Consider the following 22,170-nt stretch of genomic DNA (forward strand, 5'->3'; position numbering starts at 1 on the left):
TTCAAAGCAGCGTTGGACATGGGAGCACCGGCGCTGGAACGACGAAGCGGAGCAGCGCAGGTACCGCTTTGAATACCGCCGCATAACGGTGAGGGGAATGAGAGAGCAGCGCATGCGCATGCGTTAACCGAGCGCTAGCGAGCGGCGACGCAGAGCTGGCATTGCGAGGAGCGAGAGCTAACCCGCAGATAACGCTGCAGTGAGAGCGGCGGAGAGCGCATGCGCAGCTGGCGCGGACAAAGACGACGCCGGATGGATGGACGGATGCATGCATGCATGGACAAGGCGGGTGAATGAGATGCGTCGCATTTAAAATTGTCATCGAGCACTCTCGCCTCGGCGAGAAGTGTAGTAAGCACTACGGGAAGCATCGTAAGGGCGATTGCAGCAGTAACTGGAAACGTGCACTCTACGATCGCAACAAGAGCACATCGGATGGTCGTCAGTGGTTCGCCAGAAAGCCGGACTGCGGAAATCACGAGGTGCGCTATGATATATATGGGTGGGGCTTTGTAGAACGGGGTGGACGTCCTGACGATTGATTTAGCAAAGCGGGCGAATGCCCAAGTTGTCAAGTGTTTGGCGGACAGATGCTTGACTCACAGATAATGGTGGGGCGTTACCGCATTGTGTAGAGATAGGCGCTGGTACCATGGCCTCAATTTCTCGGGAAATTATTCTAGTGAGAGTCTCAGGTTGGCCAGGTGGGGTGGCTTCCTGTGACCGGAGCAGCACATCTCCGGAGGATGACGTTGGTTGTATTATAAAACATGTTTAAGTGTTTAGCAAGACGGCGGCTTTTGGCCTGCTCCAAACGTCGCCACTCACCAACGTCATCCACGTTTGAGCTGTTCTTGAAGACTAGAAATTGGGACCGCCGTCCGCAGTTCCTTTTAAGATATGCCCAACCTTTTTTTTCCTCAGGCATTGCCCGGTCAACCTTAACCCTTAGAGAAAGTGTTTCTGAATATATGCACACTAGGATTCGGTATAACTCTGGACACGAGACGCGAACCTGTTCTTGGCCGCAAGTTGACAGTGATGAGTGCTCCCAAACGCGGCCCGTAGCTGCTCCTTCAAGACGTCCCAACTGTTCAATGAGTCTTTCTTGACTCAAGCTGGTTCAATGACCCCCACCACGGCTACCGCAACCTTTGCGGAAGACTGTGTGTGACGAGACATCCATGATTTCACCCTCATGTACTCCAGGGTTAAGCCATGTTTCAGTAAGCAGGACGTCAGTGTTGGCACGCAGGGCAGATATTGTGGTGCGGAAATCGGTGACCTTGTTCTTAACACTCCGTCAGTTGATGTACCAAAACTCTAGTGTCCAGTGGGGTTGCGGAATTCAGGAAGGCGGGCTCGGTAAAGTTGTCGTAGTAGAACATGAGTGCCGAGGGAGGTTCAGCGGCGCAGTCACAAACCGGGGTAACGAGCAAACAAAGAAGAACCTGCGGTCGTTGCAGGTTCCAGTTTGCAGTGCTGACCATCGATGCACACAGCTTCGATGGAGCCTGCCATCGCAAGAATCACAACACAGTGTCACTCGGTTATCGCACACTCGCTTAGTGCAGCATGAGCAACTTGGTTGCGGCGGACCAGGGTTAGGCCAAACATCTCCAGTGAGGAGAAGACAAAGGGCAACGTAGTGGCGCCGGGCATGACACGTGAGGTCTGTTTAGTTGCGGCGATATGATAAAGCCAATGGAAGGACAGGGAGAAAAACACTTAAAAAGAGTGTGGGCCGCCTGGATTTACCAGCCCTGGACGGTCCGGGGGTAGTGCGAGGACTGCCCTCGGACCGGAAGCCTCGTAGGAATACATGGAAAAAAGACCGCCGGATCGCGTCTCCGGCAGTCAGCGGACGATCCGGGACTGATAACCCAGGAGGCCCTTTATTGGGAACTTCACCCAAGGGAATGATAAAGAGGGGATGAAGACGGTGATTGGACCGTGGGAATATACGGCGAGGACACATAATTGGTATTTCTGATTGAAAAGGAAAACAGTAAAAAATATAGGAAGCTAACAATCACCGGTCACACTTTAGGGCAGCGAAGCTATAGGCAACCTTCAGGCCCATCACGACGGTTTAATTCCATGATTCCGTCCGATTTGCTTCATCTTGGGTGCCGCAACGACCTGCACCCCATCATTGTTGCTATAAGTCTCGGCTTCCTCTTTTTTTTAAGTGAAAATTAGTGGACATCGCCTTGTAGGGGCGTATGCTGTGAGGTGTCTCTCTAGTTCCGAGCAATTGTGTGCGCGATGAAGGCCAACGCTGGAGTTTCTTTTGTAGCGTAAGCTACACTGGCCTAGGTTCAGAAGTTTCACGTGTGCCGTGAAGGGCCGTTCTGCGCCAGCGCGAGGAGCATTGGATTGATGTAGATCGGGTCGGGTTGGATTGGATTGGCTTGGGTTGTATTGGATTGCCTTGGATTAGATAGGCTTGGCTTGGATTGGGTTAGATTAAAGTGGATTCTGTTGGATTGAAATCCAATTCGATTGGAGTACGGGTGTGTAGAGAATTCGGTCCGCACATTCGCGGGTCTGCGCATTCAAGGGGAGTGATGTCATAGCCGCGGTAGACGCACTGGCGCCCGCGCGTGCCTAGCTTTGCGTCTCGGTTGCGCAGTAGAAAAGTCTGACGCTGTGCCGGAGCCGCTTGATAGCCATTTCGCGTAGCTCCTCGAAAGCCGTGTTGCGTAAGAGCGAGGAGCAGTGACTGGACCTGACTGGACGTAATTGCATTGGATTAGATTGTAAATCGCTTTAGCAGCAGTAAGCATGATAATCAGCTAGTCCTAGACAACCCGGAAGCCTAAGAATACCCACTGATACTCACCTCACGCTACGTAAATCCTGGCATAGCCGAGCTAAGCCACTGCTGATTTTTTCGGTGTATCTTGGATAATCTCATTAGGTGGGTCGGTTTGGCTTGAAAATGTTTGCCGGGGACTCTGAGAGTTTACCGATTGGAACGCACAGACAAGCACTCGGCATTTCCTTGGTACTTTACAGACGGGTAGTCTCCGCCATCTTGGCCAGTCTCCCAAAGTGGGTATGCTTGGCTTGGCAAACGTTCGCCGGGGACGCTGGGCTCTTGCTGCGAGTGCGAGTCACGCCCATACGAGCGCTCGATATTTTCGTGTTTCGGAACTATCGGGCGGTCACCGCTGTGAGCGGAGGCCTATGCCATAATCACTAGCGAATCAGCAGCGCCCCCTTTCCTGCGTTTACAACGACGCAGGACCAGTCGCCTCAAGGGAGGTCTGGGACGCACTTGCTTATTGTGTTGTTCTGTTACTCTGTTCTTTTGTTCCCGACGCCGGCGTGGTCAGTCGTGTTCTGCAGTAGGCAAATAAATGCTTTCATGTAAATTATTACTTTGCGCCTTGCCATGCCACCTAAATGCCCCAGCCTTCACGCCCAACCCTGGCATCTGGTGCAGTCGACTTCCGAGCCTAAGTGCAGCTAGGAAGCCACGCAAGTACGCCAACGAGATAACTGAGCCTGCCATCGTCGTTCGACAGCCGGTGCGCCAGTGTTTCTTCCTCGCCCGAATTTTTCTCACCGTTCGCTCTCTCGCCCACTTGTGCGCGTTTGCGTGCACTTGTTGGTAGACGCACCGGCAAGATTGCGTTGTGCATGGGAACGCCTGCCTGCCGTCGACTCCGAGGATGATTGCAGCAGAAATTGTGTGGGAGCGCTTTGACCCAGTGACGATTTCGTGTCTAGGCATCGACCTCATACGGGAACAACTGGCACGGCGACAGCTGAATACCGTCGGTAACAAAGAGGGCCTCATTCAACGACTCGAAGCCGTCATTCGGGCAGCAGCGTGAAGCTAGCCCCTCGGTTGAAGCTTCCCCCTTGTCCACCGCGGCGGCATTGGCGCTACACCCAGCCACCATGCAGAGTCTTGCTTTGCCGTTTTAGCAGCTACCTCGCCCTGAGAACATGACCGTGACAATGACCGTGACAACAATGACCGTGACAACAATGCCCGATCTGTCATCATCCATGCCGCTGTATGATGGTTCGCACAGGTACAGCGTTAACGTATGGCTTGACGACGTGCAACGAGTCAGCGGCTTGCTTCGTTGGACGGCACCACCGCACGCTTGATCCGCACGCTGCTAGCAAGCTGAAAGGTGCGGCGCGAAGATATTTTCCGCAGGGCTGACCCTCATCTAGTGGCAATATCAGGTTATGCAGGTATCTCAGTCCCGAGGCGAAACCTTACACCAGTACCTATAGAGCTCGGTGATGCTCAGAAGATGGACTGCCTGCTGCAGGGTTTGCGACAGCAACATATTTTCGCCACTATAGCAGCCAATCGGCCACGCACGATAGCTTCCTTTATCGCCACCTGCACTAGCCTTGACAAGAGCGCACAACATCTCCACGCCAAAGGAAGCCCGGTGACAGCTGCCACTTTTCCGAAGCCACCGACGCAACCATTTTGTGTTTCTAAGCCTGCGGAGCGTCAGCAGCCTCACCCACAACCAACACCACCACAGCCTTCTCGAGGTACAACAAGAGTGCGCATTTCTGAGCTGCCCACTGACCAACAAGAACCAGCTTCTGCAGCTATTTCGCAAAGCATGGCGCCAATTCTTTTCGTCGTGGCCCGTACCTGTCCCAAGCCGTCTTCTACCATTGTAATGCTTCGCGGCACTTGGCATCCAAATTGTCCTACTTGCACACGCTACTTACCTCCGTCAATATCGTCATCGCCTCCAACGACGTATGGGACCCACCAGCCTGCAGCATTACATAGTTCACCCTTTAAGCTGAATAGGTCGCAGCAGCGCTGCCTATTTTTCAACACAACTTTCATGGGATTCGGTAAATGTCAAGTGTTTCCTGACTCGTGATCAATTGGACACTAATATCTAGTGCCTGTGAACCTGCAAGCGGGGTCACCTCGTGGACTGGGCCCCCTCGAGGTGTTGTCGGAGGCACAGTGCTTCCTGTTGGGGCTGTGTTTTTAAAGATATTGATTGGCCCAGTCACACGAGTGGTTGAAGCTGCTGCTTTAGAGGATAATGTACTCCCCCTCATTTTTGGTGAGGACTGGTTCGCTGCAGCACAAGCACGTCTCATCTTCTAGCCACCAAAACCGACGCAGTTGTAGCATGCAGCCACGAATGTCACCAATGACGCAAACCAAAGCTGGTTCCAAGAACGGCGAATGCTCTCATCCCAGCTAGGTCAGTCGTGTTTCCTCAAGCCAGCACCAGTGCCAAATAGTACCTTCAACATGATCCATTGCCTTTGCTAAAGAAGCCGCGACGGCTAGCTTTATTATCTTATACGTTGTCCTCAAGTAGTCGCCTGATAAAGTCGAAGCCATGGTGCCCAAACGTAATACCTCCAAGCCCGTGAACGTCTTGAAGAAAGGCCAACATGGACAGAATTTCTTGAACAACCAGAAAGAGTTCATATCGTCGGTGCGCCACCCGTTAAGTACATTCAGCCGAGCCAAAAGATTAAAGCAAGCCCAACATTCCCAGAACTTTGTCAATGGCAAGAAAAAGTGCAAGACGCTCGTCAGCCAACCGCCTACAGATTCCAAGCCCGTCAGCAGAGCCGTCAACAGCGCCAACCAGCCTCGACCTATGTAAGAGACACCTGCCCAACTTGAGCCACCACCCAACTCGCCTCCATCTGTAGTACCAAAAAAGACAAAGGACAACTTTTGGCAGCGCCCGGCTGAACACTTCGTGAGTGGCATCGATGTGCTTCATCTGGATGAAGCCTGCACCCGAACTTTTGGCAGCACCGTGGATCATTCAGCATTTAGCCACAATACAAGCAAGGACTGCCGGCGTAGCATGCGTGGCATACTGTGTGCCACACGAAGCTCGACCACCATCATTAGACTGTTTGTCAACTTGAGAGACCGTCGCCAACCTCCTGTGCAAGTACGACTGTCGCGCCTTTCAGGAAATTCGAAGCCAGGGCAAGGGGCCTTACCACGCTTCAGTGTGCATCGAACTTCCAGTGCATGGAAGCCGCACAGAGTACACTCACCTCGCCAGTGCACAAACAGCCTCAACAGCCATAACGCGTTCAACGGCTGCCTAGCCACCCAGATGACTTTGTGCACGAGTGAAGCGTTTCCCCGCGTGTGTCAGTATGGTCACTGTTGTGGACAATGCGTGCACACCTTTTACTTCGAGAAGTGTTCAACCAGACTGGGGGGAGTTGTGACTCGTGAGAGCCAGCCTATGCCATAATCCCCAGCTAACCAGTAGCGCCGCCTTTCCTGCCTTTAAAGCGACGCAGCTCCAGGTCTATGTGAGGTCTCGGACGCGCTTGCTTATCGTGTTGTTCTGTTGTTCTGTTCTTTTCTTCCCGACGCCTGCGTGGTCAGTCGTGTTGTGCAATGGGCAAATAAACGCTTTCTTTTCAGTTACTTATCTTCGCCTCGCCATGCCACTTCACCGCTCCAGCCTTCACGCCTCAGCCTTCACACCTCAAGGAACGCTCTCAGATGCACACGCGCACGTGCGCTCGGGAATTTCTTTAGTATTTTTAGCTGTTGACACACTACACTCACGATTGTCTCTGCTGCTTCGCTGTTAAAAAGGAAAGAGAATGCATGACTGAGGTGAAGCAGGGTGTTCGGGTGCTTTATACATGCCTAGGACCATTCACATACAGGAAAGACTTTTCGGCATTAAAAACAGCAGCCTCCAAAGGAATCAAAAACCTTACTGATGTTGCATTTCATTCTGTCAAACATAGCAAAGCAACTGAAATGAAGAAGATGATGAACCACAAAGAAGTTGCGAGCCCACAAAACATAGGGACAGACGGGGAGTGTTAGCGGATGCCCTTGTACTTGTTTTTGTCAAGAATTCAGTTTACATTAGGTAAAACGCTGTTAATGATGGATTTTTATTTTATTGGACGCATTTCTAAAACATTTATTTTTCCTGGACACCAGGGAAAAAAATTAGCTAATCCAATGTCGGCGGATGAACAATCAACAGGTCTGAAAACGGTGACTGTGTGTACCAGGTAAAGGCAACGCTGTATGCACAAGCTGAACGAAAACAAAGCGGTTTGTCAAAAACAAAACATAAGTCTTAACTAAAACTAATACGGTGCTAGATACTGCGGATGAGTAGATGTTGGGTTTATTCATATAGCGGCTGCCATTCAATACTGATGCTTCCGTTCAATACTGATGCAGCTGCCGTTCAATTGAGCGAGCAGAACGCCTTGCTTGGAAGCGCCATGCCCGACGAGGACTTTTGTCTTACTGATCAGTTATGGCGATGCCACTAAAGGCAGTCTAGGCCAACTAAAGCCAAAGGTGAGATCACTATGGAGTGGTATATGCTTTGAGGTATCGACAGCCGCCGGTCTCTATGTGGTGAATACTGAGTGCGAGTGTCATCGCCTTAGACGCTCCTTAAAGCTCCTGACACTGCACCACCAAATATTGAACGGCAAGTTGTGCCAGTGGCTCAGCTTTTGGGGGCAGTTTAATACAGCCGTGCAGGAAAACCCCAGCCTGAATAATAAAAGCTAGGTTCCTTACTTCCGGTGGCTTCTGAATCGGTCAGCTTTATAATCTCTTGCACAGCTACAACCGACCAAGACTCTTAACCATACTGTGGAAAGTCGTTTGCAATATTTCGGGGAGGCACACCAGATTTCACGGGAGTAGGTGGTGCAGCTCCTACCGCTCCTTCAGGAGTGTAATTTAAAAGATGCCAGGGGACTACGACTACTGCTGTACCACGTGCAGTGCTACGTGTGGACACTCGCGGCCCTGAAGGACGCTATGGCTGTACACCATCCGGTTTTCTACCGCATTCATGTGGTATAGAGGACTGAATAACTCTTGTCACTCAAATGCGCAGCTACTACAGATAATTATTTTCGATGACCGGGCTCTCAAGCTTTCCTTACAAGTTTTTTCAAGAGTAAATAAAAACAAGAGAAACATTACGTTACCTCAGCGATGATCACGGTCCCATAAACAATAAAGATAAATCGTCAGTGTGTAAATCGCGGAACATGTGCTTGCACAAGAACACAAAATAGTATTTTTTTATCTCACTTGCATTACAAGGAAGAGTTATGGAACAGGTATACAATGTTTCCCTTGTGGAAAGGACAAAATTTTATAAACCGTCGTTAAAAAATTGAAAGCCAAACAGTATGAAGATTTATATCTGGTAGCAAAAACTTTCGTTTTATCAACTGACATGGCAGGGCAAAATACGGGAACAATGTTTTACTAAAAAATAACAACACCTGGCGATATCGGTACAGACACAGGCGAAGAAGTGCAAATATCAAACAAATCCAAAACACAATTTCACTGATGCAGCTTTTTATAAGAACAAGTTTGACTTGTCATATGTTTCAATTTGGGTATAGCACTATGCTTTCGATTAGGATATACAACACAAGAAGAACTTTGATTAGCGAGTTATCAAATGATGCATAGCAGGTGAATGTGAATGTGAATGTTTTATTTCAGACAACCGAAAAAAGTTACAAGGGAGATGTTTCCGAGTAAATATCGTAATGATCACATACAAAATCATAGAAGTGGTTGTCTTCTGGGAATCCGAAAAGGCAAATGAGTTACCTGACAAAGCGACATTCCCCGGCTCCCCTTCTTTGCCCCCTCCACACACACAACTCAGCAGCAACATGACAAAAAACAGAATTTTTGAGCTCAGAAAACATGTTACAAAGAACATACCACAAAAAACAAACTCCATTTGATACAAAGTTTACGTAACACAAGTAAAGTAGAATTTGTATAACTGAAGAATTGGCATTGCAAGTATGAACAAGATTACAAAGTATAAATACAGAGCAATATTCAACGGTAATATTACGCTTATGTATGTCATAGCTTGTCCACTGTAACTCCAGCAAATATACATCAACTTTCTTTTTGAAAGATTGTACAGCATGAGAATACTGCGTCAATGTAAGAATAACAGGGTATTTGTCCAAAAAGTCGGGAATTGTGTAGGTTGTCTTTTGCGACCCATAGTAATTGCGGATTCTGTGTTTGTTCTAGCTCGCATGCCGTAGCTTGTATTCGTTGGTCTTCGATTCGTATTGTTCCATGAAGGCATCAGAAATATTTTTGAAGTATTGATAAATGAACAAAGCCATTTTTTGTTTGTGCTGTTTTGAATAGTCAGAATGCTATGCTTGTGGAAGATTGGGACAGCGTGATTTCTAGGTGATTCATTTTCTACAAAGCGTACTATTTTCTTTTGGAGTAGTAGTAGATTATCTAAATTCACTAGTAGATTAATAGTAGGTTATCTAAATGCCCACAGAAGCGAACAAACACTGAGGCAGGAGTGCATTATCGCGAAATACAGCTGCTTTTTCGACCACGTGTGCAGAAGCTGCTTCAGTTCATAGATGACGCCAATGAAGAGTGGCACACCAGTTTGAATTCTATTTATATTAGCTGACAACTTGAAAACTGCATTAATAGTCACACCAAGAAATTGGTGTGAATGGACTTGTTCGATGGTCATACCCTGAATTGTTATCTAAATTTGGGGGCTTGCACCCTTATTTTTAGACAAAAAACGACAAACTTAGTTTTATTTGTGTTTAATGAAAGGTGGTATGCTTCTAGCCATACCAAATATTTTTCAAGCCAGGAATTCGTTGATGACTGGAGTGGAGCACGATCACTGCCGGAAAAGAATATGTTCCTGTCGTCGGCGTATGAGAATAAATCTGCTGTGGAAGAAATATGCACGAGGTCGTTTATGTATAACAAGAATTAGAGCGGGCTGAGTATCGATCCCTGTGGTACTGCAAAATTCAGTTTTCCTTGTTTGGATCTTGCGTGCCCGATTTCTGTATATTGAAAACGGTTACATCAGTAGATTTTATTAGATTAGAGCAGCATTACTGAAAACTTCAGTATAAACGGAATTATGGGAATACGATGTTCAAAAGAAGTATTACGCCCCCTAGCGTCATGAATGTAGATATAAGTTCCACAAACACGGGATTTTTATGAGTTGGCACAACATGAGCGTTTGGCACAGTTTTCGTGTTTTTATCTTCAATATTAAGCAAAATCGCGATCCGTAAGATTTCTGTATACTCCGTATATACGGAATTCAAACGGACAATGATTTTGCAGTTCTTGTGGTCCTACAGCTTTCAAACAGGTATCAACTTTTTCGATTGCATGCACTGTTTCATTTTCATGTGCTTCTAAGAATCTTTTGTGGCGGCTTTCGGTCATGCCAGGAATGTACTCCGCATTCCAATAATTTCGTATATACGGAACTTCTCAGGAGGGTAATCCCTCTAATTCCGTAGCTTCTTTTTCTTGCTGCAAAACGTGGTGCTTTATGGAGTCAAACATTTTCTTAAAATCAATGAAGAAACCATTTGTCTACAGTTTCTGTTCCATGTTGTCAATTATTTTATCTTTAATGTTCAGCAGTGCTAATTCAGTTGTTTTTCTTTTTTGGATACCGTATTGTTGCTCTGATATGACGTTGTTTGCCTTAAAAAAATTATATCTTTTTATAATATTCAACTGTTCTATAACTTTTGACATTCAAGGAAGAACTGAGATTCGTCTATTCATATCCCCGTGGAATTGCAGGATGCTGAAGCCGCTATTGTTTCTAATTGAAGCCTTCTTTTCTCTTGCAAATGGTCTGTTCTGGCCAAAAAGTTTATTTGTAGGATACCCATTCAGCCTACTCCTTTGCTGTATGCCACACAACGGTAGTGCTACCGACCGAAATACAGCAGAATATTTACCTGGTGCTATTTAGACGTATTTGTTTTCGGATGAACAGCGAGAATGTTAAACGCTTCCAATATTTATACGGAGACACGTGAAACGTAATTGAGTACCGGCACAGTAGCCTGAAAAAGTCATTTGACTGCGAGTCCGTACACCTCTACCATTTAAGCAAATATTCGTGGCCATACCAGACAACAAATTTTAATCGTTAAGAAGACAGGGACACACTTTCCCATAAAGACAGGCCATACCTGTAAAGATTGGGGTTGCGTAGGCTACTCCGAGTGCAAAAGTACCCAAAATCGTACCAATCACTTGGTGACGTCATCACACCTTCATATATAAAAAAGGCGACCGGCCTAGCATAACTCTACCACCCGAGAAAATTTTTGTAGTGATGTCAGCAGAAAACTACCATCTTTAAGAAGGTGTCCACATAATCAGTGACTGCACATACCTGCAAAGGGGGACTGGCCCTACCGGTAAAGCTTACGGTTTTGCAAGCTGCTGCGAGTGCAAAAGTATCTAACAGCATAGACATCACTCAGTCACGTCACCATGCTTTTATGTACAAAAAGGGAGACCGGTGTAACAACCTCCATCACTTCATTCCAGGAAACTTTGGGTAGACCACGGAAAGTAAAGATGACAGAAGAACAGCCAGAAGAAGAAGAAGAACAGAAATCAGTTGTTAACGACGTTGTGTAGTAATATAAAGTATGCTTATCTACAATTCAGCTGTCTTTGGATTCCCTCTTTGTCGAGCCACGGGTTTAAATTTAAGTGAGATCGAATGGGTGATTGGTGTGGGCGTCATTTATAACTTCGAGTCCAACCCCTTTCACAGCGTGGATTGGGGCCACATTTTTTCTACTTCTTCAACTGTTCGCAATCTAGACCTAATCATTAAATGTTTCAAACTGTAATGCCTCAAGGACAAACATGCCATATTATTTTGTGTATTCGTACCCATGCAGCCTATCTAGGTGACGTAAATCTGCCATCCAAATATAAGCTGGCTTTCTTGGGTTGACGTCTTTTACATATAGTTTTTCAAACGGAGGTATTTATTTCAATTACGTCTGAGGCTACTCAAAGGCCCCAACACATAAAATACTAAAAAAAATGTTTCCTGTTTGAGTTCTGTAGCCTGGTTACAGGCAAAAAATTGGCTCAGCAGCAGCTAACTTGTCTGCACGTATTGTCAACAGACCATGATAGTCTTCTGTCACTGCCATGTAAACGTGCACCTGTTCCGTGCCCCTCTCAAGCTCTGGCCCTCCAGCCTTGGTCCTCCTCGGGTATACACGCGAGTAATTTGCTCGAGCCCGTTCCAATCTACAGTGTTGCAATCATCGTGCGCTAGTTACTGAAGTCTTATTTCTTTTGGATTTCTCGAAACACCGCCATGAGCCTAAAGTCGGGTAAAACAGCCTTTTTATTTTCGGCTAAAAACATTGTTTTTCACAGTATAATTTATTTTAAATGAAAGAAGATTGCGAATACTATTTCGGCATATTGACGTATTTCTCGGACTGTGATTAATGTGTATTTGTTTTGGTGAACAATGCTGATGTTTGAAGTGTGTTTCCAGTTGTAGGGGTAAAAGATTTGGCTGTGTGAACTTCGCAAACAAAACTTTGTTTTTTTTTGTTTTGTCGTGCCTGCAGATTCAAAACTTTTTACTATAAAGTGACCCGAGAAGGTCTACCGTACTTAACAACGTCCAGCATTTGCGCTGTATAAACGGTCTGCGCGACCACCTAGTTAAAAATGGGGAGCCCGTAACCCAAGTCACTACATCAAATTTCAAACGAGAAACGTCAGTTTCAAAAGGTTATTCCGTGGTTACTAATTCTCGCAAGGAAACAACATAATCTAAACCAAGGAATGAAAAGTTATTGCTACGTTCCATAGTGGGAAGAAATATGTTCGGTGAAATGAGGATGCAATCTCGGCGCAACGAGATACTTTTGTTTGTTAACCATCACATCCCATTTAGTAGCCAGCTGGCCTTTACTTCTCACATCAAGACACCATTGCAATTATTTTTAATCACTTTCACTGAAAAACTGCTACCACTTAAGAAACTACGTACTTCATAATATTTGCTCAAGCATAATCCCTAGCGGGGGGTTATGATCCGGAATAATAGTTTTAAATTCTATAGTTTCGAAGATGTTCTTATACAGTGACTTTCATCCCGTTTAATGAAGGTACCATAAGCAGGTACACCGGCTAGTAGAAATTATCTAAACATAGGAATAAAACTTCCCTTTAAGGGTTTAAACTGGGAAAGGCAAATGATTACCGAATGGTTAGTAAACGTGACTTATCAAGGTTGTGGTGTGCGGGGACGCCTATTTTCATTCACCCATTCCGGAAGCGACGACGAGGCCTCTTTGACAATGTTGCTGAAAATGGCATACCGGACCTCGTAATCAAGTAAGTCCCACCTACTGGGACCATACACAAAGTCAATTGGCCTCAAAGTTAAAAGCCTCAACTCACGAAGAACATCTGCTGAAGGACTGTTTGTCTTCGAGAAAAGATCAGGATGCTTTGCTAGGTTGTCCTCGATCCACTTGTAGGCTCTTTCAGCGAGGAAGGCCTCAGGAACTTTGGAAGCGTAGTGCAGCACTGTTTGCACTGTCTTCAAGGAAGCATGAGCAAATGCTTTTGAGTCAATAACACCCTTGGTGTCAAGCTTTATGATATTGATGAGCAAATCGTCAATAACAACTTCTTTGACCTCGAAAAGGTAATCTAGCACCGGACAAACGTGTTCAGGTGTCAGATTCTCTGTGATATACTGTTTACTCTTCAACTCCAGGCCCTCCACCTTGAACTTGAGTGCAGCTGTTCTTGTGCGTGCAGCATCTAAAACATCCTTAAAGGCAGGGTCTCCACCATACAGGTACCTGCATAAAATGTATGCCCGCCACGTGTTACACATTGACAGAAAGAGCAGTACTGGTGCACTGGGACGGTAATATATACAGGCGCCTCAATACATTTATTCCACGAATGCCTTATATCTAAACTAGCGCCACCAATCAATCCAGGCGTCTTACTATTACGTTCAATAGCATGTTAGTTTCCAGTATCCTGCATCTTCGCCCATTTTCTGTGTCGTTTTCTCGTGGCGTCAGGAAAAAATGGCTTGGCTTCACTGCGCTACCGCACGGCTCGCCGACCTTTTGACAGAGTCAGTCGGCCCAAAGTTTAGTCCGCCGACCGCAGACGAGTTGTCGCAATTTGTTCGCTCAGTTGAAACTAAACCACGACCCGTTTGTCAATCAAAGAATGTGCCTTTATTTAGTTTGGTAGTTTTTACACTGTATCAAGCTCCAAGTCCAGGTCACTCCACACAAGCGCTGCACAAGCGCTCATGCAACGCTTTGCTGACTGTAAGCTAGTAGGAAATCCTAATTCCTATGGTTGGCTGGAGAAGAGTCACCGAAGTTCGTATAGGTACGAAGGAACCGAAATCAGCCAAAACGTTTACCCTACGCCATAAAACTAGGGGGCAGGGAGCACTTTTTTGCGCTTCGCAAAGAAGCACAGCAGTCACTACCACGACTACACATCTTGGAAAGTTTTTCCCTATAAGAAATGCAATTGCTGGACATGATATATTGTTGTCATTTCGGGGCGCTTACTGCGCGAACGCTATACAACAAATAGTCATCTAAGCTGCTTGAAATGGGAAAAAAAATAAATGTGTAAGCTGGTATACAATATATACATTCTATTTCCTTCATCGGCAGCGCTCGCTCTTGGCCGGGTGGTCTGGGGCGCTAAGTATGTTGTTTTGTAAGTCTCATTTGGGAATCCCCGAGAGTACATCCTTTTCTTGCAAGTTCATTTCTACGTTGTCGGCCCATGTTTTGTATACAGAATTCACCATTTTTGCGCTGTAACGTTCATTGCTTCACGAGTGAGTTTAGCAGAACGCGCGCGGACTGACCCACAGGCAAGTTCTTGTTGGTGAGCGGCTCCAATGAGCACCGACTGCTAACGGCCAGTGGGCAAAGGCCAGGATCAGCAGTCCCTTGGCCTGCTGCGAACACGATTTTTAAGTAAACGCATAAGAGAAACAAGCTCCAAAGATGGACAAACGCGCATGGCATTCAAGCGTCTGTGGTGACGCAGAGGGCATTCCTCAGTACGGTATTGCCATGATTGCAAGCCATCCTGGTAGGCCTATTTGAGGCATTTTACCTTCAGCGGATATTATGGCAGAAGCGCAGTATGGCGGTTATTGAGATTTTGAGAATGCCTATGCAAGGATAACGTCGGATGGCAAGCATATTGTTTTACGAAACCGAAACCGGAACTTGTTTGGATGCTAATCTTGGACCTCGTATAACCGCGTAGCCCCTATACATGACGTCACTGCATGCGGTTAGTTGGTGCAGCCGACGCAAGCCGCGCACGGTAGTTTTTCTTCTTTCAGGCATGCCCAGGATGAGGCTGCAGCAGAAAAAGTTTAGACGCCCAGGGAACCTAGTACGTTAGTCATACAAGCCTAAAAGTTTGTCACAGCGTGCCGCAGGAGCCATGCTGTGAATACCGCGAAGACGTTTCTCCTAGCTGTCTTCAGCATCTAACGGCGGCCGCGTGTTTTATGCGCCATTTAGTTACGCCCGCCGGACGAGCGAAGCGCCGGGAGAGCGCGCTATCAGGTTTCGGCGGCGCGTGTCCGTAAATGTTGGGCATGCATTATAAAATAATATCACCTTATCCCTGAGATAAACGATGAAAAGTGTCTTTATTTGGGCAAGTCTATGCTGTGCAGGTAATGCCGGGAGCTTTAGCAATTCACTTCAGTGTGCCTTTAATAGACATTAGTAGCATGGCACGCAGCCAATTTATGGAAGATTTTGTTGCTATAGACGACATGGCCAAACCACCCAACATTTGTGTACTAGTGTATCCTAACGACTTGAAAGCTGTTTGAAAGCCCAGAAACACTTGTTCAAATGTCAGATCATGGAGCTTTTAAGGAGCACTCCGTCTCCAAAATGAAAGAGCGAAGAAAAGCAAACCCGTCCAGTGGTCCCAGTGGACGAATGATGGGAAGATAAATTACAAAAAAAGGAGAGCGGCCAATTCAACTCAGTTTTCCTCAAGGCTTCTATTGCCAAATGCAGGGTTTTAACTTAAAACCTGCAAGCCTTCATAGCAGCATAATAGACGCAAAAAAGACAGAAATTACAAGAAATATACATGTATAAGGAAAAACATTACGTTTCAGTTTAGGTTAGTCTTTTATTCTTCAAAAAATGACGACGGCGCACCAGTATTGCAAACTCAGGGTTTTCGCCCTACATGCAAGGCGTTTTGGCGATTTTTCTCTTCCCGTAGGGCAGTTTAGCCATTTTTCGCCAGGCGTAGGGCGATTTTCACTTTCCTTGTTGGTCTTTCAATTTAAAGCCAAAGAAAGCCGCAAAGCTTGAAAGCATTTCTTTATCTAGGAGGTTGTAACGCCAAATTTGACTTGAGAATTGCGTTTGTGCAGCTGGATACACTGGCAGAGAGCGACAAAAAAACATACACACCAGAGAATAACTGGGCGCAAGCGGCATGCGTGCAGAGCGGGAAGACGTCTTCATTATTAATGGACCATTGCTTATCAGCAGCATAAAGAATGAGTGACTATCTTCATTAGACCCGTACAGTGTAAGACCCACATTAAGACCCGACTATCCGCATTAACACCCGCACCCGATATACAGAATTTAAAAATATGGTAACTCTTGAACTGCACTTCATGGCGACCCCGTTACATCAGGGAATGATAATCGGCAATCGTTAATACGGAATAGAGCTGGTGGTTCGGTAGCTGATAGTGAAAAAATCAAATAAAATTTAAATGGCTGACGATTACGATAATCACTAATGACAACTTTGAGCGCAGGGCGAACTGCAGCCATCGCAGCGACGGGGTGTGGCTTTTGTGTCACCGGAAGTCGCTGCGTCACCACCGAACGCACGACAGCGCCTGCTATACTCTGGCGTTTACGTGTAGCCCGTTGCCGCCGGGGAACATGTCTCGCGTGGCTTCCCGTTTTCCCGCTCACACTTTCGTGATACTTTCATTCTCGGCTTTCCCGCTTCTCTATCCTACGTGGCCTCCTATGCCTCTCGGTTACAATTAGGCCGACGCCGAAGGATGACGCGTAACTACAGGAGCAATTGGTTTAGAGCAGTGGGCTCAATATCAGTGCCCTTTCATTATGTGAAGAAGGAGGACCAGTGAAAGTTGTCGCTGTGGGAAAAACAAAACACACTTATTTGGAATTTGTGATAGGGGATATCCTTCCAAGTGAACTAGATGACTGAATATTAGAAATAAGCTAGTTTTTTTGTACCCTAAAAAAGGGATGTCCGTTTTCCTCCCGTATTATCCCGTATACTGACAGCAGACAGGATTTTCACAGTAGTGACAACTTTAATATGAATTGCAGCTTGCGTTGTTTCGGGATAGCATCTTGAAGTGCAGAGGTGCGTAGCCTTACACAAAAACGTGGAACAGGGTTAATAACACAAAAACAGACAAGGTGTCTTTTTTTGTGTTATTAACCCTGTTTTACGTTTTCGTGTCAGGCAGCGCACCTCTGCGCTTCAAGATGTCAAAACACCAACTAGCCCACTCCCAAGCCTTACTGAACCTAGTTTCGGGATAGCTGTGATTAAAAGAAAGTTTTCGATGTTGTCAGTAATAATTCTACCAGAATGGTTCTGAAAGGGCGCGAGCGTGAAACTGGGCTGCGCATGCAAAACATGCAAGCCTGTGCCCAACTCATGCACCCATGAATGAGCGACCGGTGATGCCCCCGTGCATAGACGGAAAGACAACAATCAAAACGTCGCTCCGGAAGCCCTTCAAGATGCACGTGTCGAACACCTGGTGAAACGCAACTCCAGGAACCTTTCTATAAGGCAACTACAAACACTGTCCTTCTGGAGACAACAAATTTTCTGTCTACTATGATTTCTCCGCGAGGGCTATATTGTGAAACAGAAAAATGTACAGCTCTACTGGAAAAGTATTGAAATAGGCAAAATAAATATTCAAAAAGCTAAACTGACCGAATAAAAATTATAAGTAAATTGACATAGGTATCGCAAAATAGTCATTTTTGCACGAGGCTGACTGTATGGCCACAAACAATATTTACAGGGCACTAGTAGGGCTTTTTCTGACGTGGTTTGGGCGTAGCGGCCAAAATTGGTGGCAACACAGTGGCCCACAGTTACATTGACCCGTAGGTAGAAAGTATAAATCGCGCGTTCTGCTTCATGCACTTTACTATGTCGCTGTTCTAGTGTTCTGCGGCCATGCAAATCTTTGAAGTGCTTTGTTGATTAAAGCAACTCCGGGGTGAAATATATTCCGGCGTCTCAAATTTGCGGGACTTCCCTCGAACATATTTTCATTTTGATGGCTAGACTTTGGGAAGTGTAAATCCGTGTAACAAACCGGGAGAAGACCTCCGTTTAGTGCTCTACGCAACACAATGTACATTAAAGTGCGTGCATTGCTTGACTGTGTCTGAGCTATAGACAGCTTTTTGCTCTATAATTTAAATCAATGTATGAACTACTCATGTTGAAGAAAACGGACCCTGCTCCTTTCGACTGGGGGAAAGCTCTGCAGCAAGAATCCCTTATTTTCAAGGCTCCAGTGAAAAATGCAGATTACTTGGACGCTCGATGACCACAGCCAGGAAGGAAGGACGAAGAAGGAGTTGACAATGAAGGGCTGAGGAATCGATAGGTGCTCACGTTGCTTCCAGTGCAAAGCCCTACAAAATGACGCCGAGATTGTGTCGTAAATTCCCGCTTCATATTCGTTGTTGAAGGATGTTTAACGATGCAGAAATGCGATTTTTGTTCGTAAAAATTAGTAAGCTGCAATTACCGGCGCACGACAACACTCCTCAAGCCTGAAGCTGCTGAGCTGAAGGGAAACCAGCTCTTTTTTTAAATAGTTCAGTCGCTAATTTTTTCAGTCTGATACCCAAGCTAAAGGTTGAAATAGCGCGGGTTTCGTCGTGCCTAGAAACACAATCGAGCCTCAGCCAAATGAGCTCCAAGTAGCAAAAGCTCTTAAATGCAGCAAGAATCATCCGGTCGCGGATTGGATTTTGTGGTCCTTATAGAACTAGATGAAGCGATGCCAGCGAGAAGATTTTCAGCGTTACTGTGGAAGCTGCGGTAGCTTCCAATTGTTTGAAGAGGAGCCAAAATAAAACAGTTACGCTGATTATACAGGACGGGTAGGGGTAGCTCCTTACCACGTTCTCGACAAATTGGAAGGACGTGATGAACTGAAACAAACCAGAACCCCACTCAATGGGTTGCTATACATCTTTTCTTCTAAGCTTGACACAGATAGAATAAAGGCTCCGTTTGCAGTACAAGATATATAGGTATAAATTCTAAGGATACCTCCTCGGGGTACGATTGACATCCTTCCACAGATTATTAACCCTCGGCAAGACAAAACCAATGTACAAGCACCATGGCTTCCTACTGAGGGCCGCCATTGTTAATTTGGAACGGCTGCTATGCGAACAATTGAAAAGAAAGTTATATAGAGTGTATAAAATATAGCGTTCGTACAATTTCCGTCATAGATTATGCGACAAACTTTTCAGTGTTTTTAAGTGGCCCGGGATACTTATCATAGGGACGAACATAAGAGTCCTAAAAAGATTTCCGCTGGCTAAAAGGACCCGCCTACATGTTGCTTGACTTTATAGGTGACCTCCCCATACACCAAACTTTGTAAGGTGATTCGCAATGTTGACAGAGTATTGCATGGTACCAGCAGTCCCACATGCTCGAACTCAACTATTTTGGGGTCGCCACTTTTCCACCAACGGTTAATAAAGTACCGTTTATTGGAGCACCAGATGACCGAAATAAACAATTAAAAGGCCGCGCCTTGTACTGTATATGCTGTTAAGTTGAGCACTGTTACCGTATCAAGTGAGGCGTAGGCAAGCAATTAGTCACGAATAGTTCCCAACCGGATCTCCCACATCATGACCCCGGAAAGATTCTTATTTGTGTGTTTTAAGTGGCATTGCTAGCAGAAAAATTGCATTTCATAATTTTTTCGTTGTTTGTATAACAGACACTTTCGTGGCGCTGATTTGGGCATTCATGGGGCATCGCCTCAGAGCAGTAAACACATCGCCCTCTCAGGGTGTTGCTAAAAAGCGATTCTATTCCCCAAAGGAATAGCATGTAATATTGAACCAATGGCTACAAATATAGCTCGGTGGCCAACCGAAATCCTACGCATTTGTCTGAACATTCCTTGCAAATCCTACGCATTTGTATAAGCTGTTGTACGCGTGTGTATAACTCCAGATCACGGGCTTATTATATATATCAATCCCTGCGCCGCAAGTTCCCCTAAAAGTGCGCTTCTCCGGGGATGTTGTATGATGACGATGTTTTGTGGGTGCTGCAATGCTCGGGGACAAGTAAGCGTAACCACGTCCCTTTAATTGCATTCAACAAAGATTTTTTCCTCAATGCTTCATTACCTGATCACACGCTAGCACGGGGGGCAGCCGCATGGCAGCGAGAACGTGATTTTGGTAATGACCTTGCCAGCGCTGCTACCAGGTTGTAACTCGCATCCAGCTCGTCACCGATGTTGGGAACCAGTCATCCCGACGCTGTCTCCGCTGTAGGGACTGGGCCCTCTCACGGCCCATTTCGACGGTCCATCGACCGAGTCCATGTCCATGTGTCGACGGTCCATGTTTCGACGGTATATCCGAGCGGAGTCACCGGTGTAGCGACGCTGCCTTGCTCTGTACGCTATCGACGCGGCGCAGAGCAGAGCGATGAAGTCCTCGAGCCGACGAAGAGTTGAAGCATCATTTATATACAGTATGTACAGGGTAAGCAAACGTTACATGACTCGCACAAAGGCGACAGCACCCTTTCACTCGGCACCTCCGAAGAATGCCGCCGAGGAAAGCCGACGATGAGAGCCTCCGGGCTTGTTTTATACCCCGGAAAGTTCATTGTGCCCCGAGAAGGTTCGAATAGCTCTAATCAGGGCTCTCGCTGCCTGAAGTTTTAATTCCGACGAATGGTAGCGAAGCGGTGAGTCAGCTGCGCCGCCAATGGGGAAAGGGAGGGCGACGCCCATGCCGTCACCGTGACCTCGCCTCCAGACGTTGCGACATGCCCTCATTTGGTCGTTCTCAGATGCGGGATTCGGCCGCACCGCCGCGACGAAAGTGAGAGGCGCCTTCGCGGTTTGGACGAGGCGTGACTCAACCTCGCAGTCGGCGCGCCGCCTCGTGCAACGTATTTGGGCCAGGCCCTCTGGCACAGCAGTGGGCAGTGATTGAGTGTGAAAGGCAATAAAGGGAGATGGAAAACCAAACGCAAGCACTGGGATTATGGCATTTTTTCAGTGTGCTTGAGCAGTTAGCAATGGAAGCTCGTGCTTTGGGCCCACCGCGGCCTGTTGCGGGCTTATAATGTCCGTGCTACGCATTTCGGAGGCCACGGTCACGGAATAACGGAAGAATTTGGATTTAGCGACGAAATCGGACATTATTCGACGGGTGAAGACTGTTGAAACTATGTCGGCTGCATTTCTCGCAGCATTTTCAAGCGCGGCACAGCGCGTCAAACCTGATGTAAAGGCGAAAGCAGCGGGCCATGGTCTGGCAGTTTTGGTGCGTGCCGTCTGCAAAGCAGCTTTTTTGCGTGGCTCAAGAGGAGAGGTGTTGTGTTACCGAACGATACAGCGCTGAGTGCCTCGCGACTAAATTTACGAAGCTTCCAGCATTCTCATACACCATAGTTCGAAGTTTCCGTGAGGGGAGGAACCAATCGGTTCGCCACCACTCGTCGCTACTTTCCAAAGCTGTCAGTGATGTGCGCAGTTTTGAGATAATTTTTGAGTGGCCATATGTTATATACAAGATTATTAGTATATTTAAATACTTTGCAATTCCCTTGGAGTTTGATATATCTCTGTTCGACTGCGTTACAACTAAACTTGGAGTACGGAAGATTATTCTCTCCATGTCCCAACAGGCACAAAATACCGCACTTAAGGGATTCTGCGAGAGTGGTCCTGTAGTATATTCTACCATTTAGTCGCTTTACTTCGATGTAACCGCTTTTGAACGTTCGCTCCTTTTCCCGTCGTAGATCGCCCTTGCCACAAGTCTATTCGCGCAATATTCCCATTTCCAGAAATAAGCCCTGCCCTCGCGATTGCAAACTGCTCTATACACCAATACCTTGTATGCTAACTTAATGCTACTTAGCGCCTTTCCTTAAAGCGGCCCTTAGCGATACATTACAATGCGCCAAAAAGTATCACACATTGG

General features: G+C 46.5%; 1 protein-coding gene across 1 annotated transcript in view; it reads right to left on the bottom strand.

The window, feature by feature from the left end:
* Positions 1 to 8,480: 8,480 nt before the first annotated feature.
* LOC144149448 (uncharacterized) overlaps positions 8,481 to 22,170 on the bottom strand; it is an 89,443-nt gene continuing 75,753 nt past the window's right edge. Inside the window, exon 7 of the mRNA XM_077681015.1 lies at positions 8,481 to 13,704. Within this exon, the coding sequence (XP_077537141.1) occupies positions 13,119 to 13,704 (586 nt within the window). The 3' untranslated portion in view covers positions 8,481 to 13,118. The remainder of the gene's footprint in view (positions 13,705 to 22,170) is intronic.

The sequence above is a fragment of the Haemaphysalis longicornis genome, unplaced genomic scaffold (assembly GCF_048455015.1).
Source record: "Haemaphysalis longicornis isolate Haplotype H1 unplaced genomic scaffold, Haemaphysalis longicornis Haplotype H1 scaffold_8, whole genome shotgun sequence".
Classification (NCBI taxonomy): Eukaryota; Metazoa; Arthropoda; class Arachnida; order Ixodida; family Ixodidae; genus Haemaphysalis; species Haemaphysalis longicornis.